Consider the following 19,699-nt stretch of genomic DNA (forward strand, 5'->3'; position numbering starts at 1 on the left):
CTCTGCTTTCTATGTGTGCTATTGTCTTCACGATATCAAAATTAGAGTCATAGCTATTGTTAAGTTTTAATGTCTCGTTGCAAAGAAAAAGAAAAACATATTTTTTACGCAAATATTTATGTAAAAGTACTACTTCAATAAAGTACAATATAAACACATTTACTTTACAAAATCTCTGGTAGTTTAGTCCTATTTACTCACAGAGTCCTCATTTACATGAAATATTTGGTGTGAATAGATCACTGTACTTTTCCCCTCTTTTCCGTAACCCTTCAAATCATTTCCAAACATTTAAATGAACCAACATATTTGACTTCAAACATTTAAAAAATCCTTAAGCTGGATCTTATAAGCAGTTTTCATTAGATGTATTGTGCGATTTTACTACCAATAATTAAAGTAAAATCTATTAAACTATATGCAACACATAAGAGAAACCTGACATGCAACCTTTGAAACTAATATACAGCATAATAATGAATTTTGGTTGAGTGCAAACAATGTAAGATCACTTTATGTCACAAATAAGAAATTCCCGATTTTGAATAAAAAAAAAAAAAAATCACCTAAAAAGTATAACTTGTGCATTTAAAGATGTAGTGATTTTCCACTGGGCGGACTTTTTGTCCTTTTTGAGGAGAGTGATCATGATCCTTCAAACACCTGAAATGTTGCATCGTGCATAAAACTATTGAAATACTAACATTTTAAATGAATCTCAAAAGTCTAACTGGTGGTAGCAAAAAGCAAACAATGAGTAAGATCGTGTCACTACTATACAGTGATTTCTTATAACATCTAAAAATGTATATCAACTTTAAAAACAAACACACTTAATCTCAAACAATTCATCTGAAATTCAATGATTTAGTAAAAACACTCAGTGGAAGCTTCGACAAGCGAGCGAGAGGAGAACGACTCTATATTCACATGTTACTCCTCAAACACAAACTTAAATACTAAAACTAAAAAACATTGCTAAATGTACAGAGAAACGAACTTTTCACTTTGTGTGTGAACAGAGTGTCGTCTTCACGCTGCGACAAACAGCAGGTCAGTTCAGTAGGTTGTAGAGTTACTCCTTCCTTGCTTCCGCGTCCTCCTTCAGCTTCTGCTCCTGCATACGACTTCGAGCGGAGCCTAAAGAAAAAAGAAAAAGAAAAAAAATCATAAACGGAAGAACATACATCCACCTATTTAATTCTGTTGAGAATACAGTAGTGTTTACTTACTCATCTCTGCAAGCTTCTGTATCAGTGTAGAATCTCCACCAGATTTGCTGTAAAATTGAAATATATGAGGTGAGCTCCATTCATCCATTTTAGTTGTTTACTAAGCTTAAATAAACTGTAATAATATTAAATAAGTTTCTACAGTACAAATGTCATCTATTTTCAGTTGGGCTGAAACTGACACTCATTGCTTGTTGTATAAATACTATGTTCATGTGTTTAGCCACTTTGATGTGAGGTAAATAAATCAGGTTGCCTGTGTTACATTAGCAAATATAACACCATTTGTGACCAACCTGCCGTCAGCTTCATCTTGTCCGTCGACATCGAACCGTAGCCTCTTCAGAGGCTTAGGAGCCGAGCCGAGATCCAGAGTCCTCTTAAAGGAGCGATCGCTGCTGTTGACCATCTGGTTGATCTTCTGGAACCGACTGGACAGCTGAAGACGAACAAAGAAAAACATAAGCAGCAGAGTCAGTGAAGAAAAGATCAGACATATTTCTTTAACAAGTGAAAAAGCTAATAAAAAAGGGTAACATACCCCAAAAGATTCGCCGATCGATACCAGCATTCTGTAAAGGTGAAAAAAAGGGGGTAAATGCAGGGGTTATTTTTTAAAATCTATTTAAAGGATCCAGCCTCTGGACAAGTGTCAAACTGCTGTGAATGTGAAGAGCTGACCTGGAGCGGGGAGTCATGATACTCGGGGAATTGCGTGGGCTCTTCAGAGGGGAGATGTACACGTTGTTGCTGCCAGGCACACGCAGAGGGGAATTCAGGATTTTGTAGGGACTGCGTGGTATTTGTGGGATTGGAGAGAGGGTAGGCGGCTAGAAAAAATAAAAACAGACACAATGAGAGGGTATCTTCGATGTACACATTCTCGGCATCTGATTTGTGCATGTGGTGAGATTAAACTGTGGCTCCTGATGGGGAAGGCGTCTCACCCTGGTGGACGCATACTGCAGGATGTTGGTTTTCAACCTCTGCATGAACACTTGATTGTAGAAGATTATGATGGAGTCAAAGTGGCCCTCAGTGATCAACACGTGCTTAAAGGTCTGCAACACGGAGCCACAGGAAGAGATGCAAAACAAAGTATTTTATATTATTATTCAACATGAGGCATGGGAACAGAAACAGTAACTATTGAAAGGTTAAGTCACCTCCTGGTTGGTGTTGGGCAAGTTCTTGTAAGCCGTGACAATGGTCTTGAAGCGCAGATCAACACTCTTCACTTTACATATGGCATACATGGCTGACATCATCAACTGTAGGAACAACACGGAGCAGTTTGAGAAAAACACATGGAGAGATGCTGAGAAAACAAGAGAGCAAGAGACCGAGAGAACGAGCAGGAGAAATGAAAGACATAGAATTGAAAGCAGCAGGCTCATCAGGCTACCTGGTCGAGGTGGCGGTCTCGCATCAGCTCGTACTCGTGCTGAAGCGTGTGCTGGAAAAGTGTCCACATGATGGGCTCCAGTTCAGGGTGGGAGGAGAGCAGGTAGGAGCAGAGGATCTTCAGCCTCGTGTAGGCAAGACGGTACACTGCAGAGAGGGGAGAACCTGGAGGATTACTGCACTGGAAAATACCAATACCACAAACATTTGTGTCATTATATAATACTTTCAAATACAAATACATGTAAAATGTAAGAATAATTCATGTCACTATTCTATATATTTTTTTAAATCATCACTGAAGTGCAGTTGATACCATCATATTTTGTTTTTCATGCCGGCTATGTGAATTCGGGGGGCGACAGTGCTGAGACCAAAGGTGGAAAACCTCCACAAAAAAATGTCAAACTCTCATGGTTTAGTGAAGAAAATTGTAGTCGAACATGTCCGAAGTGGAGTTCGCTTCTAGCTGTGTGACTGTCAGGTCACAGTCTGGGTGAATGAAAAGCATTTGTAGCTGTGATCGCTGACAGGCATCACGGTGACTGACAAGAAAAGTAGATGTGGAATGCTGCACTTTCCAAGAGTGTTGTTGAGTAAAGGAGGAGTCGTGTAATCACTTTGATGAAAATATCCAATATGCTGTTGTAGGCCCTAAAACATAATAACAAAGAGCTCAAAGCTCAGTGCAACAACTTCCCACTGCTCCAATTTGATAAACTCAAATTCTGAGGATTTTAAATTGCATATATTTGGTAGAACCTACGAATCTACCAGAAAACCAGCTGCGAACATCATCATCACTATCATCTGACATCAGACACCTCGATGCAGGAGCAGCCATTGCATTAGAGTGGTTTTTATGATGATGTATACAAATTCCATAATCAGATATGGCCCTTAAAAGGACATTATAAAATTGAAATGGCTGTTGATGGTAAAATTCCCACTCCTGGTCTAGAATTTTATTGTCTGCACATCTTTATGATACAGAATTTATCCAAACAATATCTTGAGAAAATGAAGGTTTACGGAAACATTGCAGATCTCAACCAAAAAGAATCTGCACTGATCAAAAAGAAGGTAAGAAGTTGAACGATATCTTACATTTTTTATAGAAGAGGCTGAGAGAGTTGGACTTGGGGTGTCGTGGAATCGGAGTAGGCGGCTGGGTTGGAGCGTGAGAGGAAGCCTGAGAGTTGACCGTGCCTGGAGACTCAGGAGGCAAGACACGATGGCCCGGACGCACGGGGGACAGATATCTGTGAGAAAAGTGAGTTAAACCAATATTATTGTAAAGTAGTAAATGTGAAACACGAGGGGTTTAAGAATAACGAGGAAGACATTGGGCTCGCTGTGAATGAACGTCATGGAACCTTTTTTTATGATGTCTATATGACTCAAAGGGAGAAGCTGTTGTATTAACGACTTCCAGTAGTTTCACAACAGCCAAAAGGGGTTTAGGTCAAAGAAGGTTTCTTAGTTGCTGCATACCAGCAGCTGAAAAACAGATTGTTGGGAAAAGGACTCACAGGTCAGCCGCGGTGTGGTTGTGCTGCAGTGGTTGGTTGAAACTGGCTGGGGTCTCCACCTGCTCGGCTGCTCCGCTGTCATGCTCCTGTTTCAGCAGCTCAAATAGCGGGGAGCCCTGTAGAGACACAAACATGATGATTACATTTAACTACACTTGAATAGAAACATATATACTGCTTACTGGACAATGTAATGAGTAAACCTTGGAGCAAAGAAAAAAAAACCCCTGACAGCTGACATAGGGGAAAGTTGAAAGTGAAGTTTTACTGATAGAAATGACTTGAGCAGCCAGTTAACACATAAAAACACAAAAACTCTATTAAAATGTCTTATTAATTTATAATTCAATTAATATTTTAGCTAATCTTAATCACATTGTACATTGTATATTATTTTAATGTTTTATGATTAGAAATAATTTAAAGAGTAGTCATTTTCAGTTTCCCAGAGCCAATGATAACCTCTTTAAAGTCTGTTATTGTCCAACGCCCCAATCTGTCCAATTTACAAAGATGCAAAATTGAGAAAAGCAGCAAATCCCCTCGTCTTACTGACAATTGGAAACCACAGGACAAAATAGAATCAGGGATGTTAATCTACTGAAAGAATTTAAATGAAAAAAATGCTGAAAAATACAAATAGACTGATAATAAACCGGTTTTCGCATTTTATGTTGATAAGGACATATCCTATCTGATCATATATCAGGGAGAGAGAAATCAGAAATGAGATCATAAAGGGAAGTGGGTGTAGCTACTACTCAGCATTTTACCCAGTGAGGGCAGGTACAGACCTATTCTGAGTACATTCTTCATGTCACTGCTGCCACACCCGGCTTACGCAACTGACACATAACACACAAGGAGTACACCGGCCAGTGATCTGAATCCACAGCATTCGATGAAATGTGTTTACTATAAACTTGTGTTAAATTTAAAGTATCTAGATTTAGCTGGATATTTGTTTGAAAACTGTAAATGAAACCACCACAAACAACTACAGCCATAAACAGGATGATCTAAGCTTTCAAGAAGAAAAGCCCATGATTTAAGTTCGTAGTTGAACAAAGGGATAGTGAATATGGGGAGCAACACACATTTCTGATTAGTGTCTTTATTCAAATTTCAGGTAAATGCAGGAACAAATCAGCAATGGGAGGACTTTGCTCCCAGTGGAGGCTCCTCCCTCTATGTTGCAACAGACCAGTGAGTTGGAGCCTTTCACTTGCAGCCTGCTCTGAGGGATCAGATTTACAGTCCGACAGGAGCAGGGTAACAATCACCATGCCCCCCCCCCCACACAAAGGGCTGTTGCCGGAACAGACAGAAGAACGAGAGAGGGGGATATCCGGTCAACTGTTCGCAGAGTTGAAAAGACACATGGAACTTCTCTCCGAAAAGGATCAACATTCTGAAGGTGGACGACAACTGAAAAACTCGACTTAAATGAGGAATATTAGACGTGGACAGCAGTCACAGAAGAAAAAACTAAAGTTCCGAACTTTGGATTCGATCCCAGGTATTTTGCAGAGTTGCTGTCTCCTTTTCGTCTCGGCATTTCCCAACATAAAAACAGTTTTTGGTGCTTGTTGCACACAGTTGGATTAACAAGTTAAACTTTTATTTTTTTGGACACTCCGGGACAAGGCTGAGGTCTTCACTCTGCAGACGTTCCAGACTCATCAGTTAAAGATGAATAATAACACTAGCTGCAGTAAGAGCGATGGCTTTAAGTACCCTCTGTACAGCTCGGTTTTCAGCCTGGTTTTTGTAATTGGACTTTCTCTCAACATGGTGGCTGTATATATCTTTGGCTGCACATTGAAGCTGCGAAATGAGACCACGACATACATGATAAACCTTGTGGTTTCAGACTCTCTCTTTGTTCTCACCTTGCCTTTTCGAATCGTTTACTTCATTAGACGCAAGTGGTTATTTGGAAGTGTACTCTGCAAGATCTCGGTGTCCCTATTTTACACCAACATGTATGGCAGCATCTTTTTCCTCACCTGCATCAGTGTTGACCGCTTCCTGGCCATTGTGCACCCATTCCGGTCACAGGCTATCCGCACTAAGAGGAATGCCAAACTAGCCTGCTGTGTGGTGTGGGTGATGATTCTTTCGGGGAGTATACCCACAGGGTTTCTTTTGGACACCTCTTCGGAAGAAAATGTCAACTCATCCTCAAACTTCTGCTTTGAAAACTACTCCAAAGACCAGTGGAAGAGTGAGCTGTCGAAAGTGGTGGTGTTCATTGAGACTGTGGGCTTCTTAATCCCGTTGATGCTCAACGTGTTCTGCTCTGTCATGGTGCTGCGGACACTAAGTAAACCGCAAACCATTAGCCGTGGGGGGAGCCTCAACAAAAGAAAAATCCTGAGGATGATCCTTGTGCATCTGTTCTTCTTCTGCTTCTGCTTCATCCCCTACAATATCAATCTCATCTTCTACGCCCTGGTGCGCTCCAATGTCCTGAAGGGGTGCGATGCAGAATATGTGGTCAGAGTTATCAACCCTATAGCTCTGTGCATAGCAGTGACCAACTGCTGCTTTGACCCAGTCATTTACTACTTCACTTCTGAGACCATTCAGAGCTCCATCAAACGCAAGTCCACAGTGTGGCACAATGGGGCTCGGCTATTCGAGAGACTGCAGGGGGACAGCTCACAAAGCAGCCCCATCTCATCACCAAAGAACCTGACACTGAGAAGTCTCAGGTCCAAAATGTCTATCAGTGAGTCAACAGTCTAATGAAAAGTCAATAATGTGACAGGATTATTAATTCAGGTGAAACTCAAAGCAGAGTGGAAACAGAGTGGCCTTAAAGACCATAACAGCACAGACCACTGTTTCTAAGGAGTCACTGGACGCCAAGGAGAGTTATGATTGGGACTCATGACACTGAGACAAGTCAGACATCGGAGTGTGTTGCGGCATAAATACTGTTTGGTACTTTCACAATGCATTTTTGAGAAAAGAAGATGGAATAAGAATGTGCATGGTGCTTTTGCAGAAAAGACATTGTACTTGTTCTGTTAATTCTTAGAGCAGATTTTAATTTTTGATTTTTTTAAAGCAATGCTGCACCTGTATAACTTTTTATATGAACTGTGCTGTGGTTATTTTAAGCATTTGTGGCCTAAGAAAAGGCTTTTGAGCACTTTAAATCGCAGCCTGTTAAAGCATGTATCCATTATACTGAAAGAAAATAAACAGTTATTAATTTAAGATATTGGAGTTTTAAATTGACTACTTCAGAAATGTCTGACATTAGAATGGTTGCAGTTGTGTGTATGCCTTTCAGTTGGGTGCTACTAATCTCTCACTTATCTGGATCAATTATTCATACAGGTAAGATCAGCAGAGCAACACAAATTGTGTTTGGCCAATTCCATGACTGCATAATGACTCAATAGTTTTCAAAGACAGATTACAGGTGTGGTGAATGATTGACGGCAGCGCTGCACTAACGCAGCCTTATCTGGATAACTGGGCTTTTCTGTAGAGAATGAGGGAAGGATAAAAACTGATTTAGAATAAGCAACACAAACTAATAGTGAAAACACAGCTCACAGTGGAATGGTAGCTTGGTGTATGGTGTGGCTTGAATGCAGCTTGTTTCTTCTTGTAAACGTTGTGCGCTGCAAGACTCAGCACTACTGCATTCCTGTTGTGTTGCCCTGAGGGTCTGCGCTGACGTGGGGAGTCTCATCATCACTACGCAAGAGTGAGAATGCTTGAGAAACCGAAGCAGACGAGCGACGACATGCCTCCCGAAAGAGAAGAACGTTTCCAGAAAACAGTACAGAAGTAGTGGACGCAATCATGAGTCAGAACTGGTGACTAGTGCATAGCATCATTGAGATAAATAAAGGATTTTGCAATTTCTTTAAAAGGGATAGTTCACAGGAGCAGTATGGTGGCATGTTATGTTTTCTTCTCTTGTTTTATTACGTCTGAAGAAGAGCTCGCCTTGGCTGAAACAAAATTCACTTAACTTTAGAATGCAAATGGACCTTCTCCACCCTGAACAAATATTTGTACAAGATAAAAAAATGAATCTGATTGTGAATAATGATATTAATTGTATAAAAGGATTTATTGAACAGTAAGAACAATTTATTCGATATTATAATCTACGTTGATATTCACAGTGTGAAGTTGGTATTCATTTTTTTACAGAGCAGGATAATGAATTTAACCAGTTATTTTGCAATCAAGAAATATTGTGTCTTTCACTCGTCTATATTTGTATCTCATTCAGATTTGTGTAACGTGGTGTGTAAAGTTTGTATGGCTAATTCATAATTTGTACCAGAGAAACTAATATTCTCCTAATTAAAAGTATTCAATCAGAGACTCGATAGCTCAACACTGGTTTAATCATAGCTCAATTGAAATGGTGAAGATTGGTTGTCTTATTGTAAAGTGTACCTAACAATCTGACTTGGACAATAGGTGCAAAGACTAATTCATTTATGACATATATGGCATCACACAGTTTTTCTCTGGTTGCCACACTACTTCTTTCAACGATTCATTACTTAGTCCAACATCTGACCAATAAAGTTAATGATCAACTCATTTTTAACAAGTGCCCATAAACATAAATGTAATGAAACTGTATGTGTGTAACTGTAAGACTGATCACAAATTTGGTTTAGTAAGAAAACCAGTTCTAATATGTCCGATCTGAACATCTAATCAAGTGTTTCAGACCTTTGAGGCTTACTAAATAATTTCACTAAGTCAGCTAAAGCTTAAACAAACTGTTTGTGCATTTGCACATGTGTGCATGTGTCTGGGGAGAGAGAGTGGGCGATAGCTGGAGGGAAAGGGGGGAGAGGGTGCGAGTGTCTTTTCCAGTCAGTGGTATTAGTCCAGTTGCAGCATCCCATCTAGTTATCCTGCTGCAGAACACCAGCTAACAGGAAAACTAACCATCAAAAGGTCACTGTACCAATGCGATCCTTATACTGGTGAGTAATTAAGTTCTTCTCAACATATTTCGTATATAATGGATCAAGATATGACAATTTATATTTTAAAAGAAATACTTTGATTAATTAAAATCAGCATGTGTAAATTAATGAGGATGTTTATATCAGTTGTTAGTGGCACTCTCACTTTTTTATTTAAAAAATGATTCATTATTTAAAATTTTCCCCAAAAAAACATCTTGATCACATCAAGCAGACTTTAAAAGTTACTTTTCAGAGAGTGAGGGTGATAACAGCTACAGTATAATTATTTAGTTATGAGACTGCCAAAGTAAGTAAAGTAACTAAATTTTGTATATATGTATATATACATTTTGTTTTTACAGGATCAGTGATTTAATATGATATGGACATTAAATAATGTTATGGAGAATGAAAAAGTGCGCATTAAGATTCTACTTGAAGGCTAAACGAAGATGGTAAGAGATACTTCATTAATTGGTATATATTTGTTTTTATATATTTCACAATTGTATTTCTTAAATACAACATAAATATACAGAATCATGATATAACTAATATTAAGAAAATACTGAAAATATTACACAAGAAGTCAGCGGGACCGTTTTAATTTGAACAGTGTTGTCATTTCTCGACTGGGAAACTTCATTAAATGTTTAATGAAGTATAATTACTGCAGAGCAGTGACATTGGGAAATTGTTTTTCGTTCTTTTTTCCACGCTCTGCATGACATGAAACCGAATGTTTGCTTGTTTTATGGGAGCAGCACATAGCAGTTAAAACTTTATTGACAGAATTCGTTCCAACCTTCCTCCTACACATCAAACATTAATTCAGCTGTGTCGGCTATAGTGGGGCATTCCCCTCTGTGAATTTACATCCCATAAAACGGGAGACATTTTGAGTCTATTAAGCTTTTACTGCTCCGGCAGATGCTACTGAACATGCTCCTAACTTGATTTTATGTTTACTTCAGATTTGAGAGCGACACAATGATTGAAGGTTCTGGGGCAGAAAATCATTTTGGGACATGGAGCAGTGGAATATGAGTGATGCTCCAGTCAAATCATTCTCACTATTGTCTAACTGCACCATGGACACCAGCTACCGCTTCACTTTCTACCAAGTGTCCTACAGTGTCATCTTCGTGCTGGGATTGGCCACCAACACCCTGGCTCTGCGCAGACTGTGTCGATCGCCCTTCACCGTCAATAGCACAGCCATCTACATGGTCAGCCTGTCCACTGCCGACTTGTTTTTTGTCTTCTCCCTTCCTCTGAGAATCTACCACTATTACCAAAAGGCTCAAGCCTCTTCCTCCACCACGAGAGAGCTGTCCAGCTGGACTCCCGGAGTAGCATTCTGCCACCTTACTTTCACCCTCAAATACATCAGCCTGTATGGGGGCATCTTCTTCCTGGTGTGCATTGCCGTGGACCGTTACTTTGCTGTGGTGCACCCTCTTGCATCAACAGTCCGCCGGCTGCGTGTTGCACAGCTGGTGAGTGGGGGGATCTGGTGCCTGGTGCTAGGGCTGAGTGTGGGTCTGTCTCTGCTGCGATCAGCAGCTGCTCACCAACACCAGCCCTGTCTCCTGGACCCGACCTCCCAGCGCCACCGCACCATCATACTGGCGGTCCTCTGCACAGTGCTGGGCTTATTTCTGTTTCCCACTATGCTGCTTCTCTACAGTTACTGCAAAGTGCTGAGCGTGCTGAGCCAGTCCAGACACCGCTCCCGTAGTCAGCGCTACAGCCGCAAGCACACTCTCACAATCATTTACTGGGTTCTGGCCATCTTCCTGTTGTGCTTCCTCCCCTATCACATCAACCTGCTGGGATACACACTCACTCATTTGGGGCTGCTGTCCCATTGTGGCCTGGCCAAAGTGACCAAGGCTGTGCACCCTGTGATGCTGTCACTAGCCAGCTCCAACTGCTGCCTGAACCCACTCATCTACTATTTCTCCAGCAGCCTGGCGCACAGGGAGGCGCCTGGCAGTGGAGGCAGCGGCAGTCGGTGACACCGATCGTTTCATATAAGCATGGAAAATGACACAATCGTAAAAAGCACTAGGGCTGTTTTATTGAAATTAAGTTACCAATACTTAGTCTATTCACGTAGAGTATTCAGTTCCCCATACTGTGTGCAATACTTTGTTGTAGATCGCCACATAAAATAGGTAATCAGCATTTAGCATGAATTGCAATAGATTTAACAAGTTTTGTGTGTTTTCACTTTGGTTCACTGCAGAGTGTTGTGTCTCTGCAGCAGGTTCCAGAGGGTCGGGCTCAGTGCCACACTAAAAAGTATTGTTGGCTGTGGTTAGCTGAGTCACTTTGCTCTGTATATTTCATTAGTGAAACTTTAATATGTTTGTGAGAAAATGATATGCAATGAGACTTTTCATGTGGAATCTGCCTCTATCTGTATTGGTCCAACATTATGGATATGGTTTATATGTTGTGTGTTCTTTCATGGGCCAATAAATGCCATATAAAGTATGTGTATCTGTATGTTGTGATGTAATGAAATCTTCGCAATATAAGTATGCATGTATGTGTAATGAAGTGATGAAACTGACCGTCCTCCATGCGATCCTCTCCATGATGAGGTTCTCGCAAGTTTCCAGATGTTTAACAATATCTTTGCTCAGTGTGGGGTAGGCCTTGATGAAACTCTCGATGACTTTGTAGAAGTCGAAGGCGGCGAGGTTGAACACATCCAGTATCCAGGGGAAACAAACATCTGTCCCAGCTGAGTCACCACCGCCATGGTTGTATCCTCCAGCCTTAAAACCGCTCTCTGAGCATGAGGAGCAGACAACATAGATTCGACTCGTCACAAATCTACTAGACATTTAAACATTGATGTGATTATTCATCGATGTAAGACACAACACGAAAATATTGATCTTATTTGGAAGCAATTCAACGGGACACACCTCCATATGCTGCCATGACCACCTCCAGAGCACAGGCCAAAAGTGATGTGTGGAATGTGGAGTCATTGAGGAGTTTACTGGAATGGAAATCATAGGACTCTGCTCAAGGCAAATAATGCTCGACTACACATCAAACAACAAAAGGCTTCAATAAAAGTTGAATAATAATTCTCTTTTGAATAAAACTATTTTTTTGTAATACATACCTGAAATTTTGCACAGACAGTCGCTTCTCTTCCTACAGACAGAAAATAAAAGTATTGCAAAAAAAACAACAGTTATGACATTGTCATATGTTAAGTACAAGTGGGAGAACTTCTGCTATAACGTCTACACTTCCTTTCAGTTACTTCCTGTTGACAGAGGCCATTTTTTCTCAACTATATTGCTATGTAAGCAGAAGTTACGAGGGCATGAACAGTGAAAGAACATATTGGAAAATGTTACGGAGTTGAGTTCTCTTCAGCCTCCAAATAAATACATTAACAATAAAAATACTGAATGAAATGGTTGAAAAATAAATCAAATAGGTCACTGTACCGATTTCAACATTGCCTCCATGACTCTATAATACAGTTGTACTCCGAGGCTAAATCGCTGAAAGACAAAAGAGCATTGCAAGTTGAACATTTCAATCATTTCAGCACATGTGGCCATTGTTTTCATTTTCGAGTTCAGTGTTAGTTCATACCTGCTTTCCAAGGACGATACAGCGCGGGCCGACTGCCTGACCAAAACTCCTGCTAAACTCCTGATCGAGGGTCTCCAAGCGCTTCAGCACGTCTTGTGTCGGGTCCACAGTGCAATTCTGACAACAGGTAAGAAGAAAACAGGAAATATGTCAAATGAAGGTGGCGAGATGCAGCTTCAAGGTCCATTTTATTTAGAGGAAGCACTTGCAGGGACCCACATTGAAATATGAATACAGGTTAGTAGATGGCTGGTCCCCAGTGGAGAAGAGATCAATCCTCAACTGTTGAATGGAGGTCATGGCAGCTCTGACGAAACAAAACAAAAATCAGACAGTGTTAAAGGACAAATTCAATAAACATAGTGGACAGTACAACCAATCACAGAGCCAGCTGCCATGTTTGGTTTCTTATTTGTTGACTTATATACACATTCAATACTGATAAACTTAGCTTTTTACATCTTCAAAATATTTTGAGTTATAACCTAATATTTGCAAACTAAATTATTATTAAAATGCTGGTTAATGCCATTATTTTCTACATATATATATATATATATATATATTTAAATATAATTGAATTGGGAGTCATCACACATCTTTCCAATGCAGTTAAACCTGGTGCTCACTTAGTAGGAAGGTGGTTTTGGTTTGATACCAAGTGAAACCAGATTCAGAGGAAAAGTGTATTAGTCCATATAAGATAAGCTAAATTGATCGTTTGTGTTAATATTGGATTTGATTTTTTCATTTACTGTAGCACCCAGTGGTGATGCATGTACGTTTGCTTACATGTCAGTAGTTTTTTGAGTGGGAGATCTTGTCAGCGTTGAAAATTCTAGATATCACTTGGAATCCCCATTCAGGGTCTGATGTAAATAGATTTCCCCACACTGACAGCTTTTCCAACAGTATAATTGATGTGATGCAAGCACAGCTTCAGTCCTTCTACCACACATTACAATAACTAACAGAAAAGAACTGTTGAGCTACGGCTAACCGCTCACCTGATTGGTGTCTGTGGAGGGATGAGTACAGCGTCTTCATCTGCCAGGTTCTTCTTTGGCGTCATCTCCACCTCTGATCTGGAAGCATCAGGAGCAGATAATTAAGCACTTTACTCTAAATCATATGAACTCACCAATATCCAAAACATTGAATAGAGAATAAAAGAAAATTACACTTCAACTTTAGGCACAACAACAGTCTCGTCTCTGTCAAAAAACAGCCGTCCATCGATGTCTCTAGTCTTGAGGTAGTGTTCTTCATATTGTTGATCAAGATCATGCACCTGGGGTGAAAATTAAAGGTTGAGGTTACGTGCAGGTAAATTTCAACACAAAATATAAACACCATCCCTGTGTTTCACTTGTGCCCAATAGGTTGAGTTTTGTCCATTTAATCCTGCATTTACCCAGGAGCCAAATACAAAAGAACTAAACACTACAACTAAAATAAAGATTAGAAAAACAACACTGAAATAAGGTAAAGATTCGGTTTGTTTGCAACTAGTCTAGGAAAACAGACCAATCGTAATAAAACAATCTGGACCAAAATCACAAGTCTTCACTTTTTATTTCCAGCTACCCAGGCCCGTCATGGATGAGATAAAATTAGGTGAAAAACTTGCACATTAGTCATATCAGACACTTGTGTAAATGATGTGCACCACCTGTCCGTTACTGGGGTAATGGAACAGTAAAATAAATATGTCCAGTGTCCTTCGGAGGAGAGTGTCACTGTCTGCAAACAGAAATATCCTGTGTCTCTTGTTGTCATAACTGTTGATATATAACCCCTGACACACTACATAGGGTCCCCTGCTTGAGTACACATTTTCCTGACACCATGTATGTGTAATCAAACATGTGAGAGCAGCAAAGACAACCACCAACAGCTGTCAGACACTCAAGTGTCCAACAGCAGCCACCACAAGCAGGAAGAGATAGCTAATGGAAACAGTAAGTGCAGAGTGAGCAAAGGGAAATCAAACAGTGGAGCAGGTGTTGTCAAAATCACACCATTTACCTGAGGAAAATCTGGACATCTGAAAACCAGTGACTCAAGGAAAGCCGTGAAACTGGTCTGGTAAACATTCTTCACCTGCAAATACAATCGTATTGAGGACACATAAGGCAAAGAAAACCACACAGGAGGAGGTCGAAAATTGTAAATATAAGTGTATACAAGTATAAATATAAGTGTTCAGACCTCCTCTACATTGCATTCATTCTCATTGCACAAGGTTTCAAGAAGCTGCACATCCATCTCTGGCTCAAGAGGTCGGGCCTTGACTTTGCTCTGGTTACGACGAGATGTTCGTGTTGGGGGGCTCTGGACTTTACTGATGGCTGATTCTGAGAGAAAACATGTCAAACATTAGTAAATATATGCTCGCCATAAACAACCAATCTTTTCATGAAACAGAATATCTGAAGTAATTCTGTTTTCCAGAGCCCACGGCTGAGAAATATGACACACAGGCTTAACGCAGCAGGTGGTTATCTGCACACGGCTTCACAGCAGCAACAAATGCATTATTCAGGCAAGAGGTGGAGCAGCCGGGTGCAGCAGGCAGACGTGTTAACTCCGCTGCGGGATCACGGTATTTTGTTTACAGAACTCAGAATCCACCGTGAACTCTTTTCACGACAAACTATCTTGACATCTTTGTCGGTGTCACCTCTTTCTCACTGGGAGATATTTGTTTTCTTCTGGTTCCTTTTAATTTTGGCGTGTGTTGCGTGTTAGAAGCGTAATCAACCCCCCCCCCCCCACTCGTTGAAGTAAATCCAGCGGGTGATCCCCTGCTGTGCTCACACATCAACTTCTCCTGGATTTCTATGGACTTTATACTAGAAGGTCAGCTGGATAAATTCCATAGAAACATACAGTCAATGTGGAGACATATCTACATCACTCAAAAATGTGTTATTATTCTATAAAAAAATTGTTCCACCTAATTTTTTGACACTTTTAAAGTTTATTAAAGAAACCAGATAGTAAAGTGAATGAGACTTTATCTTACTGTAAAGAGGCTGCAGAAGGTCTGAAGGGCAGCGCTTGATGAATAGCTCCAGCATACAGAGCAGCAGCTGGAATGATATGACCAGGTCATCCTCCATCTGTAAGACCCTTCCTGCAGACAGCACAGATGTTACACACTAGATGCACCATCACAACAATACTGTTGCACAATGGAGACGACAGCGCTGCAACAATGAGGTGGAAAACTTTCCGATACATTTGAGCTCTGCAGCTGAGCACTCAGGGGGAAGGAAGGATTAAAACTATTCCATCAAGTGTGTTAACAGCTTGAACTTTCTTGTTTTTGTTCTTGGTATCGTGTCAAAAGCTTAACCTACCTTTGGCCAAGAGAAACATTGTCCAGCAGCTCCGCGTGGTCTCCCTCTCCCTTGAAAATAAGACACTGAACCATTAACCTCTCACTAGCTCTGCACGCAATTATCATCATCTCTATTAACTAGAGAATATAAAGATACTCAAAAAGCAGTGCGTTTAATGCATTTAATTTGAGTCAAATCAGTATCAAACTTACGTGCCATCAGAAACCATAGTGAAGATCTTCTTGCAGGTCCTGAAACAAGGATATTATGTTAAGTTCAAATGTTAAATTTCCCCACAAACAGTTTTATATCAATGAAGCCGTGGAATGTGTTCACTCACTTTTCAAACCTCTGGTAAAGAGCCAGAGTCATGTCATACTTCTTCTCCAGTCGTGTCATTGCTGAATTCACCTTGGTGGTAATCGTATCCAAGTTCACATCCAACTTCCTTACCAGATCCATGAACTGTTTAACACTACAAAAGTAAGGACGACGTATTAATTCCACTGCAGAAATCGACAGTGTGTGTACACATCGAAATCTGTGTCGGCTGGTATCAGTAAAAGCCCTCGAATGTCTTTTTCGACATTGACTGCAGTTATATCATTTCTTTTTAATCCTGAAATAAATATTATTTTAGTTTTTCTAGTTTCACATCTGCCGTGTGTCAGACACCTTATCAACATGGCCACGTGCTTTACATTTTCCAACTGTGTTCTTATATCCCCTTAGTCTAGACATTTTACTAGTGGGCTGGCAGGAAAACTTCTGGAAAATTACCAGAGCAACTGACAAGCAAAATTGCGTTCTCACATACATCCCATCTGGACATTTTCAGGGAAATGTCCAGAGTTCAGTGAATGTCTAACAGAAGATTAAGAAACTTTGCAATATCCCCTCAGTGCTCAGCCCAGACATACTGTATATTATTTGTGTTCTAGAGAGTTTTGCTAACAACGCCCGACGAGTACTTACTTCAGACAAACTGCTTTCAGAACCTGAGTTAGGGTGAAACAGGAGGCATCCATGTCTGTCACCGTCACAAACAGACAAGCACCCCACAGCCTTTTCTGACTGTCCTGAAATACAATGAACAAAGAGATCTTGATTTGAGATGCTGTTTCATCTACTTCTCCAAGTAGAGGTCATTTCTGATACTGTTCTCAGTGACCAAAGACAAGCTAAAAAAATTGCAAGAGGACAACACAGATTGGATATTGCTTTCTGTAAAGCATGGCTGATGCTGACAAATGGGAAGTTTGGTATTTATGTTGAGTTTCAAAACTAAACCACTTTCAGTCAGTTATCCTTTGCAGTAACAGGAACACAAACTAATCTGAAAATCTTTCATAGGAAGGTTAAACTCAGCACTCACTGATAACACGGATTAATTACCTTAATCGATGATGATTTTAGTGTGCTTGTCGGGTTAACTTGTGTTTGTATCGTACCGAATATGTTGTGACCATTTTAGATGAGAAAAAGTCTAACCAGGGACAAGGACTGCAAATTATCTTTGGCTACAAACATGCAGTAAATGTTTGTTGAGTTCTTGCAACCTGTTACAATCTTTCTCTGCTTTGTCCCCGACAAAGAAACAAATATATAAATAATAAAATAAACTAATGAAAGTCAGCCGTCTCTAAAAAGGACTTGCATGTTATCTTGCTATCTGTGCAGTATTCATTTAATCATCAATGATTCATGTCACCTTTAAACACTGTGCAATAACAATCATATCAAACCACTTAAATACACACCATGCAATATTCATATATGTATTGTTCATCATACTTATGAACCTTTATTACCTTGGTTTATGTTTACTCATATTTTAGTGAAGAACTTAGAACTTTAGTAAAGGGTTTGTTATTTGTTTATATTTGTACCTGTCCTTTGCAAATCTTTAAAACAGGCAGTTTTTTAATCTTGAGTCTTACATAACAGCGTTCACACAAACTAATACAGATCCCACCAATGACCTTTCCTTCGCTTCACTATGACGACAAGATCATAACAAGTCTACTGTCACTTTGAGTACATATGCAAATACTTACAGTGACTTCCTCCATGGACTCTTGCACAGTTTTACACAGGGTCCAGGCTCTGTCACACACCACGTCTGTGACGTGCAGGCTCTTGCACAGGGTCACAAACTCTGCATCCTTGTCTCTGTGTCTGGAGGAGAGAGACATGCATCAATGATCACTACGGAGAACACAAACACAACTACCGCCTCCCTGACTGTTTACCTCACTGTGCGTCGGTTAACTTATGTGTGTTTAAGTGTTATAACAGTGTAACAACAGTGTCACAACAAATGACAATGACCTGTGACACGTGGACGCCGTTGTGTGAATGAAAGAAACTAAGCGACATTATGTTAACACACAGGCCTAGCTTAGTGCGAAGCCGCAGCTAGCTAAACAGCCTCACGATCAGTCCCTGCTAAAGTCAAACACCAGTAAAGATAACGTTAGCTTCATATGGCGGCTACAGCGTGTAAACAGTTTCCAGAGCAGCTGGACAAGTCGCTGCTGAGACGAGAGAGCAGCACCAGAACACGGATCTTACTTTTTAACAGATAACTCTGGACTGTCCTTCTTGTCCGGGGAGACACTTTCAGCCCTGGGCTTCAGCACTTTGCTCTGCGGTGTCACGGAGCCGCGCTTCTTGGGTGGCATCTCTGTGTTCGCTTAGCGACGAGCTAATAGTGAACGTTTTCAAAGTAAAGCCGCGTCTATGGAGGAGCGGAGAGGATGTTTACTAAGTTTAAAGCCCCCCGCACGAATTCCGTAGCAACACTACAACAAAACCCCGCTGCCGACTTCCTGTGTGTGCGCTCGATTTGTAACATGGCAGTGCGCGGCGGGGTCTCAGCTGTTAGACTCACTCAACGACCAGAAGTCCCACTAACGATAATATTCACATCCCCACTGAGATTCGATTATGTTTTATCTTGATTTAAAAAATAATAGCGGTGCAGAAAGTGTCGATAAATAACCAGATTACAGCCTCCCGTGTGGTCAACACGGATCTCTGTGAACATAAACAGTACTCGGTGTGTGTGTGTGTTCGGTGGGATCACGTGACGCACCAGAAACGAACGAACCCAAACGCACGAGAAGAAAACGCGGGAAAGGTTACCACGCAACATCCGCTCTTTTGAGTTTATCCCGCTAACCAGAGCAGTCACAAAGGATTTCTCCGCTGCTCAGTGCGTCATGTAGAGGAGCGATTGTCTCATTGTTCCAGCTGATGTGATGAAGCTCTGTAGTCGCTCCAGAGGATAGATCCTTCAGCGCCTGACGTTGTTTCACATGTGATTACGCACTGATGTCTTGACCCATTTATCTTATCCAGGGGCATTTCACTCTTCTTAAATGGGATCATCATTCAAAATCTTCTCTTTAACAAGTATCACAAGCTTTTTAGTTAAACTATGTATTACAAATGCCCTCTCTGCCTCCTGATCGATATACAACACTGCCCTCTTCGGGTTAAATACACGTATTGTTATTTTTTACGCCTGAGTCGTTCACCATGAGTTAAGTCTTGTTTATATAGTAAATAGCCTAGAGAATCGA

At 40.6% G+C, this 19,699-nt stretch overlaps 3 protein-coding genes across 3 annotated transcripts; 2 read left to right on the top strand and 1 right to left on the bottom strand.

Annotated features, from left to right (window-relative positions):
- Window positions 1–54: 54 nt before the first annotated feature.
- On the bottom strand, window positions 55–19,146 carry rb1 (retinoblastoma 1). The gene is made up of 27 exons (XM_053440986.1): window positions 18,687–19,146; window positions 18,170–18,290; window positions 17,088–17,191; window positions 16,453–16,587; window positions 16,325–16,363; window positions 16,131–16,180; window positions 15,794–15,904; window positions 14,977–15,122; window positions 14,794–14,868; window positions 13,947–14,056; window positions 13,773–13,850; window positions 12,985–13,072; window positions 12,766–12,882; window positions 12,615–12,671; window positions 12,281–12,312; window positions 12,075–12,151; window positions 11,715–11,935; window positions 4,169–4,284; window positions 3,744–3,898; window positions 2,638–2,783; window positions 2,399–2,503; window positions 2,180–2,293; window positions 1,914–2,062; window positions 1,774–1,804; window positions 1,529–1,671; window positions 1,233–1,279; window positions 55–1,140 (listed from the first exon to the last, which is right to left on the bottom strand). The coding sequence occupies exons 1-27, from the start codon at window positions 18,794–18,796 to the stop codon at window positions 1,076–1,078; spliced, it is 2,742 nt and encodes a 913-aa protein (XP_053296961.1). The 5' UTR covers window positions 18,797–19,146; the 3' UTR covers window positions 55–1,075.
- On the top strand, window positions 5,380–7,396 carry LOC128456702 (lysophosphatidic acid receptor 6). The gene has a single exon (XM_053440989.1). It carries the CDS (start codon window positions 5,861–5,863, stop codon window positions 6,917–6,919), a length of 1,059 nt encoding a protein of 352 aa, XP_053296964.1. The 5' UTR covers window positions 5,380–5,860; the 3' UTR covers window positions 6,920–7,396.
- On the top strand, window positions 9,602–11,222 carry LOC128456703 (lysophosphatidic acid receptor 6). The gene has a single exon (XM_053440990.1). The coding sequence runs from the start codon at window positions 10,161–10,163 to the stop codon at window positions 11,151–11,153; it is 993 nt and encodes a 330-aa protein (XP_053296965.1). The 5' UTR covers window positions 9,602–10,160; the 3' UTR covers window positions 11,154–11,222.
- Window positions 19,147–19,699: the final 553 nt, after the last annotated feature.

Source organism: Pleuronectes platessa, chromosome 15, assembly GCF_947347685.1.
Source record: "Pleuronectes platessa chromosome 15, fPlePla1.1, whole genome shotgun sequence".
Taxonomy (NCBI): Eukaryota; Metazoa; Chordata; class Actinopteri; order Pleuronectiformes; family Pleuronectidae; genus Pleuronectes; species Pleuronectes platessa.

Coding starts and splice junctions, on each gene's coding strand:
- LOC128456702 (XM_053440989.1), top strand. CDS start 5,861: ATGAATAATAACACTAGCTGCAGTAAGAGCGATGGCTTTAAGTACCCT.
- LOC128456703 (XM_053440990.1), top strand. CDS start 10,161: ATGGAGCAGTGGAATATGAGTGATGCTCCAGTCAAATCATTCTCACTA.
- rb1 (XM_053440986.1), bottom strand. CDS start 18,796: ATGCCACCCAAGAAGCGCGGCTCCGTGACACCGCAGAGCAAAGTGCTG. Junction 14,869..14,976: donor ATGAATGCAATGTAGAGGAG/GTCTGAACACTT, acceptor TTGTATTTGCAG/GTGAAGAATGTTTACCAGAC. Junction 13,851..13,946: donor GTTGTGCCTAAAGTTGAAGT/GTAATTTTCTTT, acceptor TGATGCTTCCAG/ATCAGAGGTGGAGATGACGC.